The following is an 18,619-nucleotide window of genomic DNA, read 5'->3' as shown; positions in this document are numbered from 1 at the left end:
TTTTTTTTTTTTTTCCTTTTTTTTTTTTTTTTTTTTTTTTTTTTTTGAGGAACACAAGTGGGCCTTTTATTAGATGTTCCCCTACCTGATACTTCCATGAAGCTTCGTTTTTTAAAATTAAAAAATCAACCCAACTGGACTGAAAAAGTTTGATGACAAGGCCAGGTCAACAGTTGGACCATGTTTAACGGCCAAATTATCCAAGGGCATAACCAGACCAAAATCAAGGCCAGTCAGTGGTGGTCTGACTGGCCAATTCAGTATAGGTTTTAAGATGAGTTTAGTTCAATTTTTGGAAACTGTGGTTGTTTTAAAAAGTGCGGTATAAAATTTGGTTTTTTTTTAAGCTAGAGCGATATAATAAGATAGTTGATTTCATTCTTAGTATCAACTTCTTAATAATAATAATAATAAATATATTACTGGTATTATTATTATTATTATAATATATTATTGGTACTATTATTATTAATGAAGAGAAATGAACCAAAGGAGCAGCAACAGCATAGAGAACCTCGAGCCTCCTACAGAGAGCAGCGTGTGAGATTGTGAGATATGGGCTGACCACTTGTGTGTTTTGTCGGTATAATCAAGAGGTAAAGTTGGGTTTTTAAGAAAGAACTAAGAACAAATTAAGGAAATTGATGTACTTTACAACGGAAACATTTATGTTTTGAACTAGTGCAGTAATGCATTTGTTGCGATTTGCAATCACAGCTCATAGCTAGGCTGCCACGAAAAAACATAGAAAAACACAATTCAAAAAAAAGAGAGACAACGTGCTTTTAAAATTTGTTACTAACAGGGACGGACCTACAGTGGGGCAGGGGAGGGCCATTGCCCCCCCCTCTAAAAAAAAAAAAAAACTAGTATATTAAATTTTTCGTGAGTTAAGCATATTTTTACAGCCGCCTACCAGATTGTTTCCTTTATATTAGCTAAAGAATCGTGACGCTTCAGAGCTAGTGTCCTTGAACCTTAGTTTTGAAATTCCTGACACTTCGGACATCATACCTTGTTGCTGATATAAAAGATAGAACATGTAATCTGAGAGGTGCTTGCTGAATTCACGAGCATCACATTGTTCACAACTTGAAGGCATGCAACTGTGTAGATCATCTTTCTTCCAAAATTCAACAAACATGCAACACTTATTTTATATGTAGTATTTTGTTGAATATGAAATATGTGTTAGTTTTAATTTTCATAAAAAAAAAAATTTTTTTAAGCTTTGGCCCCCCTCAAGTTCAAATCCTGGTTTCGTCCCTGCTCCAAATGTTCTCAAGTTCAAATCCTGGTTTCGTCCCTGCTCCAAATGTTCTTCCATGGGAAAGAATGGCCTGTAAGGCCCCTAAGGGCATTATGGTACAATCTATAACTGAAAATTTCCACTTCTATACTAACCTCGAACACACCCCAATCTTAAAAAAGCTAGATGAAGCGGGGATTCCAATGTAGAACCTCCCCCTATAACCCACATAAAGATGATGGATAATGTGCTTGACATTGTATGCCTAAGTCTAAGGATACTTTGGAAAGAATAAATAGTTCCTATAGTTAAGAATAAAGCAAACATGGAAATCTCACATTCCCAGGAATCTTAGCAAATTTCAAGTCAAACCAGACATGGGCCTATTATATTTCCGAGCTTCCAAGTTCTTAGATCTCACATTCTTGAGAATTTGGATGCCAGGGACGTATTAGATTCCCTGAACCAAATGCTACATTAGGGTTAACAGCTTTGAGATGGTACATTTTACCCTTTCCATATTCCTAAAAGGAAAAGGAAATTATCATATATTTTTTGTAATCCACTCTTTTCTATTAGTCGTACAATAGATTTTTGTTATATCTGTGAATTGGACAACTATTTTTAACTTCTAGGTAGATCAGTCATACTTTTTTGCATGTTCATGCTGAACATATCTTCGCTTAAGACTAAAACTGCCTATTCTCTTCTCTTATCTGTTTGATCTTCATTCTGTCTTGCCTATTAAAGCAAATGTCAAAGAAGCTTTTTTCATTGTGTGATTATTTTTTGAATGGCCATATTTTGGTCTTTGTAGTGCATAGTGGAGGAAGTTCAGGGTCCAACGCAAGCTCGTTCTCGTAAAGGTCGTTTTATATCTGGGTAATTACTTGCCAACACCTCTGCTTCAAATTTACCTGTGATTTGTCATGTCATATCCTTTTTTTTTTTTTATGGGCTTTTGGTCATTGTTTGTACTCATGCTGAAGTGATTGATAAATTTACAATGGCAAAAGAAAAAAAGTAGTTCTCCTTTCCTTTGCCCTGGTTTATTCTTCAAGTAGAATGTAAATGTTACAGATTCTTAGTTGTATTGTAATTTATTTTCAGTAAACTGATTATATTAATTGGAAGTATGTACTCTCTGTTGAAGGAAGCTAATTACTAATACTAAGAAATCAATCAAATCATTGACTAAAATCAATGGACTGAAGGGAGTGCTTATATGTTTTCCTTATATTTCTTTCTGGTGTTTATATGTTAACTCCCTCTCCTTCTACAGCCACTGAAAATACCAGTGTGTTTCTAGTTGATCAAGTGACCTCTGTTATCTATATTTTAATAAATGGAAGCATCTGAATAAATTTTGAAGGAAGATACATGATAGAATACCAAAGGTTATACATAAAAAAAATGATTTGAGTAGCAAATAAAGAATAGGATTTAATTAATGAATACAGATAATCATTTTATCTTATCATCAGCTAATTTGGACCATAGTATCTCCAAACATAATTGAATTTTTTTTTTCTAACCATTGCTTCTGCTGATGCATTCTTGATTAGAATTTGTTAGACCAAGATTAAAGTCAAATATAATTTTCAAAGTTTATATTGGTTCTTTATGGTTTTCAAAAGCAAATATGGCCTGGGGAGTCCATTTCCATGCTTTCATTACGGGTGAAGTGTGCCATGTCAATAAACATATGTGCCCTACAAGGTTATTCTTACATTCATATAGCTTTTTGCTCTATTTTCTTTGTTTGTTCTAAGCTTTCCTGGGGGATTACTTTATACCTTACTGTGGTACCTGGATGTTAAAAAAAAAAAAAAAAAACTGAAATTACATTCTCCTACCACTATATGGAGATGTTACTTATTATCAACAAAGAAGGAGATAAATAGTATCTGAAAAAAAAAACTGTAAAGTTTCTTTAAACAAGATTAGACTTTTAGCTGATTCTTTGTTATTTATTTTTTAATAGATAGTACTATCTACATGCTAGGAAATTAATCTTGTGTAAAAACAGAGGACTTAAATAAAATAAAAACACTTTTCATTTAGCTCATTTTCTCCCTAGACTTGCCTACATCATAACTCAAGTTGTTCCTTGGAAAATTACATTATTCCTACATTGCCTTGGGAAAAAAGAAGAAAAATGAGATAGAAATAAGTGGACACATATGCAAATCCACATTATTTTATGTCATTTTTTCCTCTTTGTATCACAAAAACAATGTACTACTTGGATAATTGAGACAGATTTTTAAGACGATCATGCATTTACATCATGCCAAGGATTCTCCTAATATTGGGGGTTTGAAAATTGTTGTACATTTCCTTACCATTTTATTTGCTGTATGCCTTTGTTTTTATTTACTTTTTCTGACATGCTTATCTTGCACTAACTTGCAATTTTTAAGTATTCAGGCATGCTCATCCTGGTAGTCCATATGTATTTGGACTTGTAGGGGTCGATCATGATCTTGACTTTCCAGAACCAATGCCTGTAGTTGGTATGAACAAATTGTCTTTGTCCAATGATTGTTTCAGTAGACATTATGCTTTAAGCTATCCAATCCGTTTTGTTGCATATTTATATGGTTTTCATCCCATTAATAGTTGGCATGCTTATTGTTTTCCATGTGGAACACACTTTATTGTGTATTATAAGATACCAGCTATTTGAGTGAAATGATTTAATCATGGTTAATAACTTGCATTGGTATCTCATAGTTTTCTTTCTAAATGATGGCATGTTTGGGTAACTTTTGCTGCCTTAGGTGGGCCAAATACTACTTTATTTACCTGCTCTAGGATGGTTCCATTAGCAAAATTTATTTGGAAATTTGTATGGTTCTTTAAAATTCTTCGGAGAGAAGACATTCACAATTTTCCTTCGCGCCTTTAAGATTCACTTCCATAGAGTGATTCCTTTTAACACCATATTTATTACTTAGAATCCACCTTACTGCCTCAATGAAGTTCTCTGGCTATGTAGTTCTCTGATCATAATGATTATCCAAGCTACTGCAGTTGAGACCTGAACTACAGAGTTAAATGTTGCCAGATATGCTAACCCTCACTAAGACGTGGTATTTTGTAGTCACATTTGGGAAAAGATGTACTGATATCTTGCAATAACAAACTCAAATTACCATAATTTGTAATTTCAGTCTAATAACCTTCATAATTTGGTTTGTTTTTGTTGGATCTAGTCTCTTCTTTCTTTCTTCTCTTTTTTGACCTTTAATATCTTATTAATCCACATTAAGTGGGTGTAATTTCTCTTTTATATAATCCCTTTTTATTGTAAATATAGGTCTAGTGAACATTTTTGTTTTACTTGGAGTTGGCTCTTCATGGATAGTTTGAAAAGAATTATCTGATTTCCATATAGAGCAACATGCAGTGTATTTTATTTATCAGTTTATTGAGATTTGTATTTAATTTCTGCAGTCTAATAACTGTACTTTTTCTCCATAATACTATTATAATTTGAATAATTTGATAGACTCATAGTTTGTACTAATGTAGTACATATGGTACTTGTAGGAATATCTCGTTCTGCAAGAGGTTATTGCATAAATTTAGTCCTAGAGACTATGAAGACATATTCTTCTGAGGATGGATTAACTGAAGAGGCTTTAGTTACCAAGCTTCGTACTTGTCGGTACCATCATTTATTTCTGCATGCATCTTTGAGAAACAATTCTTCAGGTAGAATATAAACTTCCACAATATGGCCTCATTGATGTTGTTATATAATCTCTCGCTCTCTCTCCTTGTAGCCATAATTGGGTTACACATCTTTTTTCTCTCTTTTTTTTGTTTGGGGGGGAAGTACCAGTCTGGGGGTTATAAATATTTGGTTTCTTAAGAGGTGAAATCTTTTAAGCAATATTCAAGAATAAAAAAAAAAAAAAAAAAAAAATCTCTATTACCACTTTGTGCAGGCTTAGGCTCTGTTTGTTTCACTAGAAAATATTTTCATAATGGAAAATGTTTTCCCGAAAAATATTTTCTAGGAACATATATGAAATTTCTTTTTTCCAATTTGGTTGGTTAGGAATGGATTTTTTTCAAGATAGCTAATAAAAGGAAAGAATTCTAAATAATAAGAGCATTAGTGCTCACCATTTCTAACAAACTTTACTTCCTAAAATATTTCAAGGCGTATTAATTTGCTTGTATGTTTCCATTAGAGCTTTAGGAATCCAGAATAAAATCTCGGAAACACTTTCCTTTATTTTCCAAGACTTTTCCAAGACTTTGAAAGTTCTTGTAAAACAAATTGGGTGGGAAATATAAAACTGCCACAGATAATTTTCTTTCCCCTCTATTTTCTGTAAAACAAACCCTAGGCATATTAAAAGTATATATCAGTAAGTCATGGCTTGATAGGTACCAATTAGGCGAACTTTGTTAGTTGTTTGTTATGCAAATCAATAAGGCCATGGCTTAAGTCTCATGTTTATTAGTTTATAATTGATATTTGGTAAGTGGTGCATGGAGGAAGTTGCTTTTATGCTTTTTATGGTGCCAAGAGGCCCCAGACTAGTTTAAATATAATTACTTTTTAATTTTGGGCAAAATTAAAATATTTCTTTCTTTCTTTATGACAGTCACAAACAATAATTTTATTATGTTCACTTTTTTTCTAAAGCATTTTTACAAAAATTATATCATTTGTATTAGAGAAAGAAAACACTTGGTACATTTATCTTTTCTGCCTTATTGTTGATGACAGGCACTTGTCGCTGGGGAGAATTTGGTGAGGGTGGCCTATTGTGGGGAGAATGTAGTGGCAGACAATTTGAATGGTTTGAAGGGAATCCTGTCAATGAGCTTTTGCTTAAGGTTTGTATGCGATTGCCAATTGGCTTTATTTCTAATCAAATTATGAGCCTGCCTTTTTGTTTACTACATTACTTTGTTTGAAAATAATGCATGTCATAATTATTGAACATTTGTAGGTAAAGGAGCTCTATGGTCTTGATGATGATGTTGCATTTAGGAATGTCACTGTGTCTTCAGAAAATAGGCCCCAACCTTTAACCCTAGGAACAGCAACGCAAATTGGTTAGTGACTTATCGGCAAGGTTCATTTTTAATTTTCAAACTCCAAATGAAAGTCGTATTAAACTTATTTGTCCTTGTGTTGCATCTTCCAGGGGCCATACCAACGGAGGGAATACCCTGTTTGTTGAAGGTGTTGCTTCCATCTAATTGCACTGGTCTACCTGTATTGTGAGTCAGTAATTGCTTTGCATGATTTGTTATATTATTAGATTATAAGGACATGTCATCTAATTATTCTGGTAATTTAATTCTATTTTTTATTCATCTTATTTTTGAACTTTGGCTTTAATGGTTATAGTTAAAAAATTTGTTCAATAAGTATTACAGTGATAGTTGTAGACCTCTTTCCCTTCATAGCTACTTTTTAAGTAAAAATGAGAGACTATATAACAGTAGGAGGAATCTTGGAGATGATCAAGTTGAACTTCTTGGGATCCAGATATTTTGATGTTAAATATTAATTTGACTGTGATCTCATTAGTAAGATTTGGTAATTTTAATTCTAAAATTTAAAAGTCCCATTTACATCATTGAACTATACCTTTAATTTTGTACATTATATGATTTATATAATTTTGATCTGAACCTTGTATCTGAAAAGATGCTTGCAAACCTGGTTTCTTTTGTATGGTTTTTCTAGCCAAATTTGTTGGTGTCTAGTATAATACACTTATCAGAGAGTGAATGAGGATAAAATGAAACACCTTTTTTTTTAAATTTTTTTTAATTTTTAATTTTTAATTTTAATTTTATAATCAGTTACAACAACAGGGGAGGGGGATTTGACCCCTAGATATCTCTGTTGGAAACACCAGGAGTTACTAGTTGAGCTACAAGGCTCTTGGCAGGATTATATGAAACACTTAAAATGAGATATGGAGACAAAGAAAACACTTACAATGAAATAGGGCAGAAGAAGTATTTAGTTGGAGTAGTTTAGACTTGTTAAGTGTGTTGTACCAAGAGGTTGGGCATTAGTGCAATGGCAGGTATCTTCCACCAAATGTGATAGGTCGTGGGTTCAAGTATGGGAATCAGCATCTCAAAAAAAAAAAAAAAAAAAAAAAATTTGGGGTTTAGACTTCCTACCTTCCTAATTTCCATAAAAGTGGGAGTTTTGTGCACTGGGTATAACATTTTTTTTAAGTTCTTTATATTAGTTGGAGTAGTTTAGAGTTGTTTATTTTTTTGATAGGTTAGTTTGTTGATCATATGGTTTGATTTGAAGAAGTAGATTAAGGATTTAAAGGAAATGCATTTTGTAAATTTTCCTCAAGAAAAAAGGGTTTATTGGAGACAAATGCAGTTTTTACAGGGGAGAAAAAGTCTTGAAAGTGGGGAGAGCAAGAAGAGGCGGTTGAAAGCTAACTTGGAATATGGGCACGTTGATTTTCAAAAATTAGCCTTAAGTGGGTATTAATGTTGGTTGTGAATGATATTTAAGTAATTCGATGTGACATCCATCCTTGAGAAGAGCTCTTTGCACAGTATTAAAAGCTTTCTATAAGGTTTCAACTTTTGTGTTTAAATTGCAAACATCTATATGTTGATTTCAAATTGGAGCCCATGAAGTCATTGTTTTATTCGTAATTTTAGGCTTTAAGTTTTCTTTTACAGTAATAATTCATTTCCAACTCTCTGTTGTTGATATTCAAATTCTCATATGAAAATAAATTTACTATGCAACTCTGTTTTCTGAATTATGCACCATGGTAGGGTTGACTCTTTGTTTCTTAGTTATGATGATTTCTTTATGTCCCAGGTATATTAGAGATCTTCTTCTTAACCCTCCTGCCTATGAGATTGCATCCAAAATTCAAGGTGAGTTGTGAAGTGCATTTTATAGATGTGAATATGTAGTTGGATATGATTATGAGCTAAAATAGGCCTCTGAAATCTTTGATATTCTCTCCATGAGTTGTTGAAAATTACATGGTGATAATATGATCAGGTTTTATTTCATTTACTATTGTTTATGTTTTCACTTGTTTTTTTGGTTACAAGAATGTTATAGAGTTACAAGCTGAGAACCCAACTTGAGCATTTTTTAATTTTTTTAAAGATTGTACATCGGAGATATTAAATAAACTTTTGCCACTGGTCAATTAGAACATGGTCTTCCTAATGCTTGGTAAGATTTAAAGTTCTGAACCTAGGCCCTATCAACCCCCACCCTAACTCTTTTACTCTTGAAACAAACCAAAGTGGCAAAGGTACTGTAATTAAATTATTAACCATCAAGAATTGAGTCTAAACTTTTGGTAGGGTAAGTCATGTTTCTTATGCAAAAAAAAAAGGTTTTATTTTTAGCAACTGGAATTAAGGTTTTTTTTTTTTTTTGGGGGGGGGGGGGGGAAGGATGAGGTTGTGGGTTCAATACACATGGGGTGCACGGGTAACTTTCAAATAAATAAAAAATATGTAGTTACTTTAGGGTCTGTTTGGTTGGAGGGGTGGAAAAGTAAGAGGATAGAAAATTGTGAGAGGATGGAAAAGTGGAAGGATAGAAAAGATTTTAATTTCCTTCATTTTTGTTTAGTTGGGAGTGGAAAAGTGGAAGGATGAAAAAGTGAGTGTATAAATTTACGCATGTACCCTTGTTAAAAAATGATGCCACATTAAAACCAAAAAAGGATAAACAACAAAAAAAAAAAATCAATCACCTAAATTTATTAAAAAAATAAAATCATGCCTAGAAAAAAAAATCTAAACAAAAAAAAAATATATATATATATATATATGAGCATGGACGTGTAGGAAGCCTACCAAAAAAGAAAAGAAAAAAGTAGTAAGAGACGACGTGTAGGAGTAAAGAAAAAGAAAAAAGAAAAAAGAAAAAGAAAGTAGAGCAACGTGGACAAGTCCTGTGCAATTGCACATGGGCATTTTTGTCCAAAAATGATGTCCAATTTTTCTCTTCAGTTTTCTCTCCATTTTAGATAGAACTTTTTGGTGGACCCAGAAAGAAAACACCTGGGTCCCACTGTTTATTTTCTTTTCTCGCTACCCAATTAAACGCACTTCAAAAAGTTTTCCTTCTTATTTTTTCTCCAAAGTTTTCCATCTACCCTATTCCACCTCCAAACAAACACACCCTTAGAGTCATTTTCATTTTTTTGATAGATAATAAGACTTTTATTGAAAAAAATTGAACATCATGTTCACAATAGTGAACACTCAAAACAAGAAACAAATACAATATAATCAAGAACTAAAGGAAATAGAGACTAAGAATTCAGATAAAGAAATACAATTCGTTCACCCTCAAATACGAGCCCAATGAAGCAGAGTACCAAAGAGTAGAGATTTTAGATGATCTAATGTTCTCTTCTTGTCTTCAAAATGCGGGTATTGCATTCCTGCCAAACTAACCACATTAAACATGCCGGGACCATATTCCAAATGGTTGAAAGGTGCTTTCCAAACCAGTTTCTCTAGATAAAGAAAAAAGAGCTGACCGACCTCGGCATTACCCACTGGATCCCAAACACTGCATAAGCTTCACACCATTAGACGTGAGAACTTACAATGAAGAAGAAGATGATCTACTGATACCCCATCGCAGTAGCATAAACAGCACCTATTAACCAGAGACTGACCTTTCTTAACAAGATCATCAATGGTGAGTATCCCATCATTAGCTATTTTCCATAAGAAGAAAGACACCCATTTAGAGTCATTTTCATTCTGTACAACAGCAGGTGTTGACAAGGTAAAGCTAAAACAGTGAAAAGTTCCTGACAAAATCTACTTTCACTTGGATATTCAATTTTTGAACCGTTTAACTGGCCCAACTGCATTCTCTTAAGTTCTTGTAATGAATAAGTTTTGGTAATAATTATTATTTAGGGGCTTCTATAACATTTAACTGATTGCTAGAACGAAATGTGTGCTGGATTGCTATTGTTAACAGCAAGTCAAATAATAATATGCATGACTTAATCTTTTCACTGTTATGCTTTGGTTGGCATATTTCCATGATTTAGTTTGCTATTGGTCGGATTTGCTATGGCTTTATTCCCCCTAACAGATAATAGAGGCAACTACAAGTAATTCAAAATGAAAAGTGTGACAGAAAGAGGAATGACTAACCTGTGATAACCTTTGTGTGGGGTTGTGAACCTGAAAGTTTCCTGCTTTTTTTGTACTTAAACCCGAGTCAATTTTCATTGTAAATTAAACATTTTCTTCTTTCTCCGTGTTACTACAATAGTATTTTATCTCATAATTGAATATTTTGTGAATATTCTCTAAGCTGTATCTGTTTGGGCAGCAACTTGCAAGCTTATGAGCAACGTGACATGCTCCATTCCCGAGTTTACTTGTGTTTCATCTGCAAAGGTTGTATTACAATTTCTCTCTTAATGTGTTTTTTTCCCTAACTTCTTTATCAGTGTGTTTCATACAAAAATACCTGCACATGCTATATGTTGTTCTCCCTTTTGAAAGCTTCTGTGAAATATTGTTCCGACTGAATCTGTTTCCTCGTTGTACTAAGTGATATTAATAAGAAAGTGGAACCAATATGTTTTGTCACCTAATAGACAGTGATTAAATTTTATAACCTAAACTTGCATTTTACATATTTTTGATTTATAGTAAATAACTTGAGGAAAACTTTGAGCTCTTGTTATTTGAAAGAATATAGCTTTCGTCTCCACTTTTCAAGTTCTATGCACTTGATCTATAATAATCTTCTTGGTAGTGTGAGAATATAGGTAATGGGTTAGACTAAAAGCTACTATGGATCAGTTCATTATTGCTTTATCATTACAAATTTTGGTTGCTCTGTTCAAGGTGGATCTTTAGATTATGTAAAATTCTACTTCATCAGCGTGGAACTGATAATTCCTATTTTACTAGTCATCCTGCCCCAACGGTGTCTAATTCCTTGGTGACATTAACCATTCTATTGACTGTTTGAGTACAAGGTTGTAATAAAATTCTAGCTAAGTTAGGTGTTGTCACTACCAATAAAGTGTGTCAGTAACTTCTATAAATGTGGATAGGCAATATGACATTGAAATGTTAGTTCTCTGGAGCTCATTACCATGAACTGCAACGTGGTGTTATGTAATTGTAAACCAATAATTTTGAAGGAATTCTATTTTGCTTTCTGTGGATCCATGGTAAAAAACCATTTTTCTATTTTCTATGGGGTAATTTTCTCTCTTACTCTCATATGCTTTTAACATTTTTCTTTTTATTAGGTAATACTGATTTTGTTATAAAAGAGTAGATAGTTTAACTCCGCATTATGCGTATTAAACCACTCCTAAAGAATTATACTGTCAATCTCAAGACATCTAAAAATTCTGATAGAGAAGACAATGGATGTTACCCATGGTAGTCAACTAATTATACAGAAGTCCCAACACTGACTGTGATAACTTTGGTGTTCAATACCATGAAAAATCTACCATTCTTCTCCCTTCAGATTGTCCACATTAGACGGGAAAAGGTAATGGCCTTCCAAATCTTAGAATTCCTGTGATGATAAAATCTCCCATGCCACTAGTCTAACATCTATATCACCATTTTCGCATCACCCAGGATATCCCAAATAACAAAAACACAAAACCGACCAAATATCCTCTTAACATTTTCCTTGGAATGCGTGTATGATCTTTCTCTCTCTCTTCTTCTTCTTCTTCTTCTTCTTTTTTTGACAATGTGTTTATGTAGGTATATATGTGAATATATTGAGTACATCTATGTCTGATTTTTGGTTTGTCTGTGTCTTTCTTTATGTTGTGCAGCTTGTGAAGCTACTTGAACAGAGGGAGGCCAATCATATTGAGTTTTGTAGAATAAAAAATTTACTGGATGACATATTGCACATGTATAAAAATTCTGAGCTCAATGAAATCCTGAAATTGTTGATGGATCCAACATGGGTGGCAACTGGATTAAAAATTGACTTTGAGACATTGGTAAGTATAACACCTAACCTTGTTGATTGTTTTTGCACTTCTGTCCTAAATTTATTTTATTAGGGAAAAAGAGAGGTAGTAATTCATTTAGTATTAAAAGGGGTGAATTCATAAATGAACAAGGTACATCTAAAATTGACAAGTTGCACTGATCACTTTTAAATAATGAACCTTTGCACTGTTGCATAATTACCTTGTGAAATGTTGTAAGAACCCTACAGTTCTACTCAGAATGTTCTAGATTTGAGAGAGAGAGAGAGAGAGAGAGAGAGAGATAACACTTGGTGTTACTGCCATGAGCGTAGACTCCATTATTCAAATTGCTTTTTTATGACCCAAGTTGTTCTCTTTGTCTAGATTATTGTTATTCTTTTTGCAAGTGGCTGAGCATATAATTGAAGGAGTCAAACTGGGGGATTAAAGATGGTTCGAGTCATAGTCAGGTTGTTTTGTGCATTATTACCCGCTAATTCCTTTACTAATGACAATCGCAGGTCAGCCAGACTCAACCCAAATTGCACCCCCGAGTTATGTGATTAAATCAGGCTGTATAATAACTCATCTCAAGTCTTGATGAACCTGGACAAGAAAATTTTCTTTTGGGCTGAGGTTATGCAAGACTCAGCTCATCCCAATTGGCATACCTACTTAAAAAATGTCAAACCTCCCTATATCCACCATCATTTTAATTTATCTTCCAAAATAATTTTGGAAGAACTCAAATGTTGTGTTTATTCATTATCGTTAATCTGGTTAGTCATAACATTGTCTTAGGTCCAATTTACTTGTGCTAGCTTCATAAACAGTTGTACTTGATGCTTTCATGGATTGTCAGACTATGGTTTGTGGTGGTTTGAATTAAGCATAAATTGAAGTTGATGCTGTCAATATATAATTTCTTTGTTCGTCTGCCCAGCTCAATATTTATGGTGTATAATTTCTATTGTCCTTGTTTTCTTCCAGGTTACTGAATGTGAATGGGCTTCAAGTAGAATTGGTGAAACGATCTCTCTAGATGGGGAAAGTGATCAAAAGATTAGTTCCTCTTCTGTTTTTCCGAGTGACTTTTTTGAGGATATGGAGTCTTCTTGGAAAGGTCGTGTGAAGAGGATCCATATAGAGGAAGAACTTGCACAGCTGCAAAGTGCAGCTGAGGCCTTATCTTCAGCAGTAGGTCTCGAGAACTCAAACTTGCCATGACTGGATATCTTTATGTTTTACTGTGATGTTCAGTGTTTCCAAGCAGATCATAATTTCTCATTTGCCTTCAGTTGTGTGCAATCTATCCTTATTTGTTAAGCATGGATATGGATAGAAATTAGAAGTACCATTTCATATGAATTCCGCAATATGATGAATGCGTGCTTGTATGTATTGTCAGAGTTGCAATTGTAAGCTATTGTTTAGTAATTTGCATGCAATTTCAATCTGTTCATCCTTCAATGAGATAACACTAACATTAAAAGGGTCAAATCCATGTCATAAACTCTTATGACATTTATCTTTACGTCTATAATATGATTTTATACCTTTGGAAAGAATTTTAATAAACATATATTCCTCATCCAATGTTTGTCCAAGTTTTTAATAAAAGGGGAAAAAAGGTCTTATTAAAATAAATAAAGGGGAAAAAGTTTCAAGGTTTATGGAATGTCATATACATATTGAGGAGTATGGAAGAAGTATCAGTAGCTTACTTATTGCAAGTATGGATACTACTTCCAAATATTCTCCATTCTCAACAGATCCTCAAATTTTACAACTGCTATGTAAATTGCACATCTACTTACAAATCCTTGCCAAATTTGTAGATCTTATCACTAGATTGCACATCTCCTTACAAAGCTGCATAACTACTACTTATTCAAATTCAACAATTGCTACTCTATGCATGTTGTTGCATGTACCACCCATGTGTTCGAAGTCAAATGAATATTATCATATTCTCATTTTATTCACTACATTAGCAAATTTGCAAGTTGTGTTATTATATTCTTGTGAGTCCTTTTGTTCAAAATTTTTAATTAGTTATGCTTATAAATTTATAATTGCATATATTTTATATTTCTATGGTTTTATTTATGGGCAATTACTTGCAGGTTACTGAAGATTTCCTCCCAATAATTTCTAGAATAAAGGCTACCACAGCTCCATTTGGAGGTCCAAAGGGAGAAATTTTATATGCCCGAGAGCATGAAGCTGTTTGGTTCAAGGGCAAACGGTTTGCACCATCTGTATGGGCTGGGACTCCTGGGGAGGAACAAATTAAACAACTTAAACCTGCTGCTGATTCAAGAGGTAGAAAGGTTGGAGAGGAATGGTTTACCACAATGAAGGTGGAGGATGCTTTAATGAGGTATCCAAATAAAGCCAAGGAAATTTTATAATGGTTCGTCTAATTAAAATACTTCCCTCATGATAATTATCTTTTGATAATGATAAAGTGTTTGTTTTCTTTTTTGCTTCAGGTATCATGAGGCTGGTGCCAAGGCAAAAGTAAAGGTCTTGGAATTATTGAGGGGACTTTCTTTTGAAATGCAATCTAAAATCAATGTCCTTGTCTTTGCTTCTATGTTGCTCGTTATTGCAAAGGCGTTATTTGCTCATGTGAGGTTGGGATCACATATCATCATTAAGCTTTTGTGACATTCCTTACATATCTATAACAATAAATCATCTGGCCCATTAGTTGCATTTCTGACAAGAAAACTTCTGCTTTCTTTAACTGTAGACTTTGTTTACTGATAACTTAGAAGAATTATCTCAGGCGGAAAAAAAAAAGGATAAGTTCGAAGAATTAGGATGTTGTCATATATCTTTTGCCTAATACCTAGGTGTAAAAGTTGGTTAGGACAGAGTTGGCTTGAAATCAATTTAGATTTTCTGTATCCATATGAGAATCATCTGAATTGTCGTTCACTACTCAGCCTTTGAACTGCAGACATTAAGAAGACAATAATATGCAGATCAGTTCATATTTATATTCTTAGGTTTTAACTAAGTTGTATAAATTGTTAATTCTTTCATGGAAATGATTCAACTAAAGAAAAACACTGCTTTTTTTTTTTTTTTTTTTTTTTTTTTTTTAAAAACCCTGTTTTTTTTTTTTTTTTTTTTGGCGGCATACAGTCTACCCCTTAACTAAAGGTTTTGTGGAGTTGGTTGGCTTCTCCAAAGTTACATCCGAGCTCCAACTCAACCTTTTGTCAATTTCATCGTGCTGTATAGTGTTGCAAAATTTTAGTTGTTGATATACTATGTTGTTTCATCACCACTAGTCTCCTATTAATCTGGCTGACTGTATTTAAATTATGATGATTGATATTTTGCAGTGAAGGGAGAAGAAGGAAATGGGTTTTTCCCACTCTTGCCAAGTCACGTAGGTCCAAGGTTGTATTCAAGAAATCAACATATGATTGAGCAAATATTACATCATTCCATCTGGCAATACTAATCATACTTGCCATATTTCATTCGCTAATATTACCATATGTACTTTTTCCTTTATAGGAATGATTATTAGTTATGTTCTTGTTTATCCCAATGAAGATGTTCGTGAACAGGATGCAACTTATTTATTTATTTCTATTTTAATCTTTTAACTGTAATCAATGCATGCTAGAGTTGTGAAACTGTTGTCATGTCCTTGTTGATATTGTAGGTGTGAATAATAGATCCCATGTGTATGTGGTGTGTTTTAATTTAACGTAGATAGTACCTTGTCCTATTAACTGATATAGAAGCATCATTTTTTAGGTTTTTGATGAATATGATAAGTCGTTGTCAGAACTCCAGTATTGTGACTGTGTATATGTTGCACTGGATGATATCTTACAGTTTTCTAACACTAGTGCACTAGATCCCATCAACATCTCTTACTTCATTGTGTGCGTTTGCTTTCTCTTTATTTGGAGTTCATTGGGTGACATCTTTGAAGGTCATCGATGTCTCATTTTGTTGGGAAGGGTTGTTTCAAAGACATAGCAGAAGCTTGATTTGGAACTACTCTTCTATGTCTTATGTGGACTATTTGAATGGGGGGAAATAATAGGATGTGTACTGGTGTTGAATTTCCCAAGATGCAGCTTAAGTTTTTGTTTTTTAAGACAATTGTATAAGTGGATGCTTACTTTTGGCTGCATCCATTTTTCTTCTCTTCCTGATTTCGTAGATCAGTTGAATTTTGGTTGCATTTTTAGGTGACCCTTTTGTATACATATAGTATAGTTAAGGTTTTCCTTCAATATACTAAAGTTTGTTTATTACTTATAAAAAAAGAAAAAGAAAAAAACCCAAACGTAAATAATATATGATGTATATTAAATTGCCTATGCTTTGTAGGTATACATGTTTTGACATAATAAGGTTTAATTATCAGGGTTACTGCTGACTCTTATTTACTAGAAATGCTAATGTCATTTAATTACAGAAACCATCGTCATTATGTTTTTTACATAGTGGTATGACATTATTGTATTGGTTACAGGATGTGAAGCCATTAGATGAAGCATATGGGATGGAGATAATTGGTCTATCACCATATTGGTTTGATGTAGCAGAAGGCAGTGCTGTACATAATACAGTTGCTATGCAATCATTGTTTCTTTTGACAGGACCAAATGGGGGTGGTAAATCAAGTTTGCTTCGGTCAATTTGTGCTGCTGCATTACTTGGAATATGTGGATTTATGGTGCCTGCAGAGTCAGCCTTGATTCCTCAATATGATTCAATCATGCTTCACATGAAATCTTATGATAGTCCTGCAGATGGAAAAAGCTCATTTCAGGTATGACATTAAATTATCTACATTTTATGTGTTCATACTTTTCAGGCATCAGATATATGGTGTTTTAGCAATGGAGTCATTCTTTGGTATCTTGAATGGCTTTCTTGTTAGATTTACCTCTCTGTACTCATTATTTTATCAATTGGATAGCAATGTTATCCTTTTTGCCCCATCATATAGCAAATTGGTAACAGGTAGGGAACAGAGAAGATCCACACTCATCTTGCTCTGTGATGAATGCAGAGCAGCATGTTGAACCATAAATCTTGTAGCTTACCCCATGTAATTTGGACAACACTTTGACGAGGTAATTAATCACCTTAATTGTGTTTTGGCCATAAATAGTGTTAAGGCATTCAAAAATTAAGGTACATTATAATTTGTAAACTTCTATCAGGCATTTGAACATATAATTTATCAAAAAAACAAAGTCACTAGCCCATTTTGTGCTTTTGAAACATTGCTAACTTATATCTCTAGTGTCTCCTTAGGTCTTCTAGTCTTATGCCTACCTCTAATCCATAAAAGCTTTCCCATTTCAAGCAGGAAAGACCCTAAATTTAGAATCATCCAATATCTGCTGAAGCATCAAATTGTGAACTTGTTATGGAAGGAGGGGTAAGATACAATATCAAAATTTCAGAAAAATGTTATTGATGTCCCAAAAACCAAAAGGTACTATAGTTGTCCTTAAAACCAACATTGAAGAGTTTCATGATGTATTCAGTTTAAGCATCAAGCAAAATCACTAAGATGTCCACATACTGTGATGTGATGAAACTATTGCATTCCTTCCAAATAGTCCACTTAAGGCAAGATGAAAATGCCTTCCAAATCTTAATACAATTAGCTTGACTAAACTTCTCAAACAGCCCATGAACTTAGGCATCACCTGCTGTACTTCGAATAAAGAGAACACTAGGGGCCACAACTCTCAAGCCATTGGACAAGGCGAAAGTAGATAACTAACTGTTTCCTCAGAATTCTTAGACATACGACATGAGTCTACTATAACACTATTATGCTTGATAAGATTATCTTCTGTCAAATAAAATTCCCAAGCAGTTGACTTCTGCAATCCCTAAAATTAAGAGGTTAGTCATTTGACAATTTAAGGAGGCGAAAAGTGGTGGTGGTGGATTTTTGTTGCATGTGCAAGAGGAACGGGGAAACCATCAATCACTTACTCTTGCACTACCCAGTAGCCCAAGAGTTGTGGAATATGGTGTGTTAACTTTTTGGGGTTCATTGGGTCATGCCACGTAGTGTAGTGGAACTCATAGCATGTTGGCCAGGCAAGCTTAATAGAATCAAAACTAAGGTGCTTTGGAGTTGTAGCTCTAAAGTTTGGGGTAGAATGGGAGGATGGACCTCCAAGCTAGATAGAGGGGTTCATGGGTGCGATTTGTGGAGAAGTATACGTAAGGGTTGGGAGGAATTTAGCAAAAATATTCGGTTTGAGGTAGGGGCGGAAGATAGAGTTAAGCTTTGGACAGATCAATGGTGTGGGGATTCTCCACTTCATTTGATTTATCCGAATGTGTATGGGATTGCCTCCAATAAAGAGGC

General features: G+C 33.7%; 1 protein-coding gene across 1 annotated transcript in view; it reads left to right on the top strand.

Moving 5' to 3' along the window:
• The window catches only part of LOC111996530 (DNA mismatch repair protein MSH1, mitochondrial), a 31,172-nt gene that overhangs the window by 8,503 nt on the left and 4,050 nt on the right, over nt 1–18,619 (top strand). Inside the window, exons 6-19 of the mRNA XM_065779512.1 lie at nt 2,067–2,131; nt 3,680–3,765; nt 4,805–4,969; nt 6,000–6,109; nt 6,226–6,331; nt 6,424–6,499; nt 8,094–8,152; nt 10,605–10,672; nt 12,091–12,264; nt 13,228–13,434; nt 14,364–14,620; nt 14,733–14,876; nt 15,597–15,654; nt 16,751–17,050. Coding sequence (XP_065635584.1) covers nt 2,067–2,131; nt 3,680–3,765; nt 4,805–4,969; nt 6,000–6,109; nt 6,226–6,331; nt 6,424–6,499; nt 8,094–8,152; nt 10,605–10,672; nt 12,091–12,264; nt 13,228–13,434; nt 14,364–14,620; nt 14,733–14,876; nt 15,597–15,654; nt 16,751–17,050 — 1,875 coding nt within the window. The remainder of the gene's footprint in view (nt 1–2,066; nt 2,132–3,679; nt 3,766–4,804; nt 4,970–5,999; nt 6,110–6,225; nt 6,332–6,423; nt 6,500–8,093; nt 8,153–10,604; nt 10,673–12,090; nt 12,265–13,227; nt 13,435–14,363; nt 14,621–14,732; nt 14,877–15,596; nt 15,655–16,750; nt 17,051–18,619) is intronic.

Source organism: Quercus suber, unplaced genomic scaffold, assembly GCF_002906115.3.
Source record: "Quercus suber isolate HL8 unplaced genomic scaffold, Cork oak 2.0 scaffold_211, whole genome shotgun sequence".
NCBI classification, from domain to species: Eukaryota; Viridiplantae; Streptophyta; class Magnoliopsida; order Fagales; family Fagaceae; genus Quercus; species Quercus suber.
This window is presented reverse-complemented; position numbering and strand designations above follow the sequence as displayed.